This window comes from Geospiza fortis, unplaced genomic scaffold (assembly GCF_000277835.1).
Source record: "Geospiza fortis unplaced genomic scaffold, GeoFor_1.0 scaffold1730, whole genome shotgun sequence".
In the NCBI taxonomy this organism is placed as follows: domain Eukaryota; kingdom Metazoa; phylum Chordata; class Aves; order Passeriformes; family Thraupidae; genus Geospiza; species Geospiza fortis.
In genome coordinates, this window is record NW_005057216.1 from 766 (window position 1) to 2627 (window position 1862).

Genomic DNA, 1862 nt, shown 5'->3' on the forward strand with positions numbered 1-1862 from the left:
CCCAGCGCATCCCCCCCCTGCCCCTGGCACCCCATTACTGCCCCAGGGCACCCCATCCCTGCCCCAAGTGCCCCTCCCTGCCCCTGGCACCCCATTACTGCCCCAGGGCACCCCATCCCTGCCCCAGGCACCTCTCCCTTTCCCTGGGCACCCTGTTCTCTGGGCACCCCATGGTGTGGGTGCCTCATTCCCCGGAGTGCCCCATTCCCTGGACATCTTGCTCCCTGTGTGCCCTATTCTCCAGGCACCCCATGGTGTGGGTACCCCATTCCCCGAGTCCTGGGCTCCCTGGGCACCCCATGGCAGGGGTGCCCCATTCCCTGGACACTGAGCTCCCTGGGCACCCCATGGCAGGGGTACCCCATTCCCCAGGCACCCCATGGCAAGGGTGCCCCATTCCCCGAGTCCTGGGCTCCCTGGGCACCCCAAGCAGCCCCGGCAGCGCCACCCCCCAGCCTGCTGTGCCCCCACAGTGACACGTTGAACATCGTGGCCTCGGACCACCGGCCCTTCAGCACCAAGCAGAAGGCCATGGGCAAGGAGGACTTCACCAAGATCCCCCACGGCGTCAGCGGGGTGCAGGACCGCATGAACATCATCTGGGAGCGTGGCGTGGTAGGGCACTGCTGCCCGGGCACGGGGCTGGGGCTCCCTGCTGGATGGGACATCCCACCAGGGGCTGTGCCCCCCTGGCACCAGGGCAAGGAGCTGCCCAGAGCTGCCCTGGGCACGGGGCTGGGGGCTCACGGGGGCCCTGCTGGATGGGACATCCCACCAGGGGCTGTGCCCCGCTGGCACCAGGGCAGTGGGCAAGGAGCTGCCCAGTGGGGCCTGGCGAGGATCCCAACCCCGCAGCACACCTGGGATCTTTGGGGGGTGGGGGGTGACAGGGAGGGCCACAGCCCACACATGCTGTCCCCACTGCGGTGTCAGGTGGGGGGCAAGATGGACGAGAACCGCTTCGTGGCCGTGACCAGCTCCAACGCCGCCAAGCTCCACAACCTGTACCCGCGCAAGGGCCGGATCATACCCGGCGCCGACGCCGACGTCGTGGTCTGGGACCCCGAGGCCACCAAGTAGGTGCAGCGTGTCACATCACACGTCCCGGCTAGAAGGTGACAGTGGGGGGTGACAGTCCCCCCCGGGGGCTCCGCAGGATCCCAGCTACCGGGGAGGCGCAAAGCGGAACAAACGGACAGCAGCAGCAGCACGGGCCTGGGGGGCGCTGGGTTCCTTCATTTGATGTTACACTCCCGAGTCTCGGGTCCCAGGCCATGAGCTGGGGGCAAACAACAGCTTATAAAGGGGGGAGGTCTCAAGGGAGGATGCGATGTCCAGCTAATCAGGAGAACTGGGGGTGGAACACAAGGGCGAGGGATACAAGGGAGGAAAAGTGCTTGGGACAGGAGGGGTTAACAGCTGGGTGTGGGAGGAAGGGGTTTGAAGCTTGGCAGAAGGGTAGCTAAGTAGCACAGCCATAAACCACCGACACCTGGCTCAACTGAATAACAAAGCCAAGTCTGTGTCCCCCCAAAAGCAGGGGGAAAAGCCCAAATAACTACCGAACAACAAATCAAACAATAACCTGTAAAACAAAACCACACTGCAACAGTGCTGGGGCGGCTGGGGACGGCTCCCGTGCCCCCTGCGCAGGCGGTGACAGCCCCGTCCCTGTGTCCCTGTGCCCAGGACGGTGTCTGCCAGCACGCAGGTGCAGGGCGGGGACATCAACCTGTACGAGAACATGCGGTGCCACGGCGTGCCCCTGGTCACCATCAGCCGCGGGCGCGTGGTCTACGAGAACGGCGTCTTCATGTGCGCCGAGGGCACGGGCAAGTTCTGCCCGCTGCGCTCCTTCCCCG

At 65.7% G+C, this 1862-nt stretch overlaps 1 protein-coding gene across 1 annotated transcript in view; it reads left to right on the forward strand.

Annotated features, from left to right (window-relative positions):
• The window catches only part of LOC106632189 (dihydropyrimidinase-related protein 5-like), a gene marked incomplete at both ends in the record, with an annotated part of 2497 nt that extends 639 nt beyond the window's left edge, over positions 1-1858 (forward strand). The window contains 3 exons of the mRNA XM_031065905.1: positions 118-615; positions 934-1076; positions 1690-1858. Of these exons, the coding sequence (XP_030921765.1) occupies positions 118-615; positions 934-1076; positions 1690-1858 (810 nt within the window). The remainder of the gene's footprint in view (positions 1-117; positions 616-933; positions 1077-1689) is intronic.
• Positions 1859-1862: the final 4 nt, after the last annotated feature.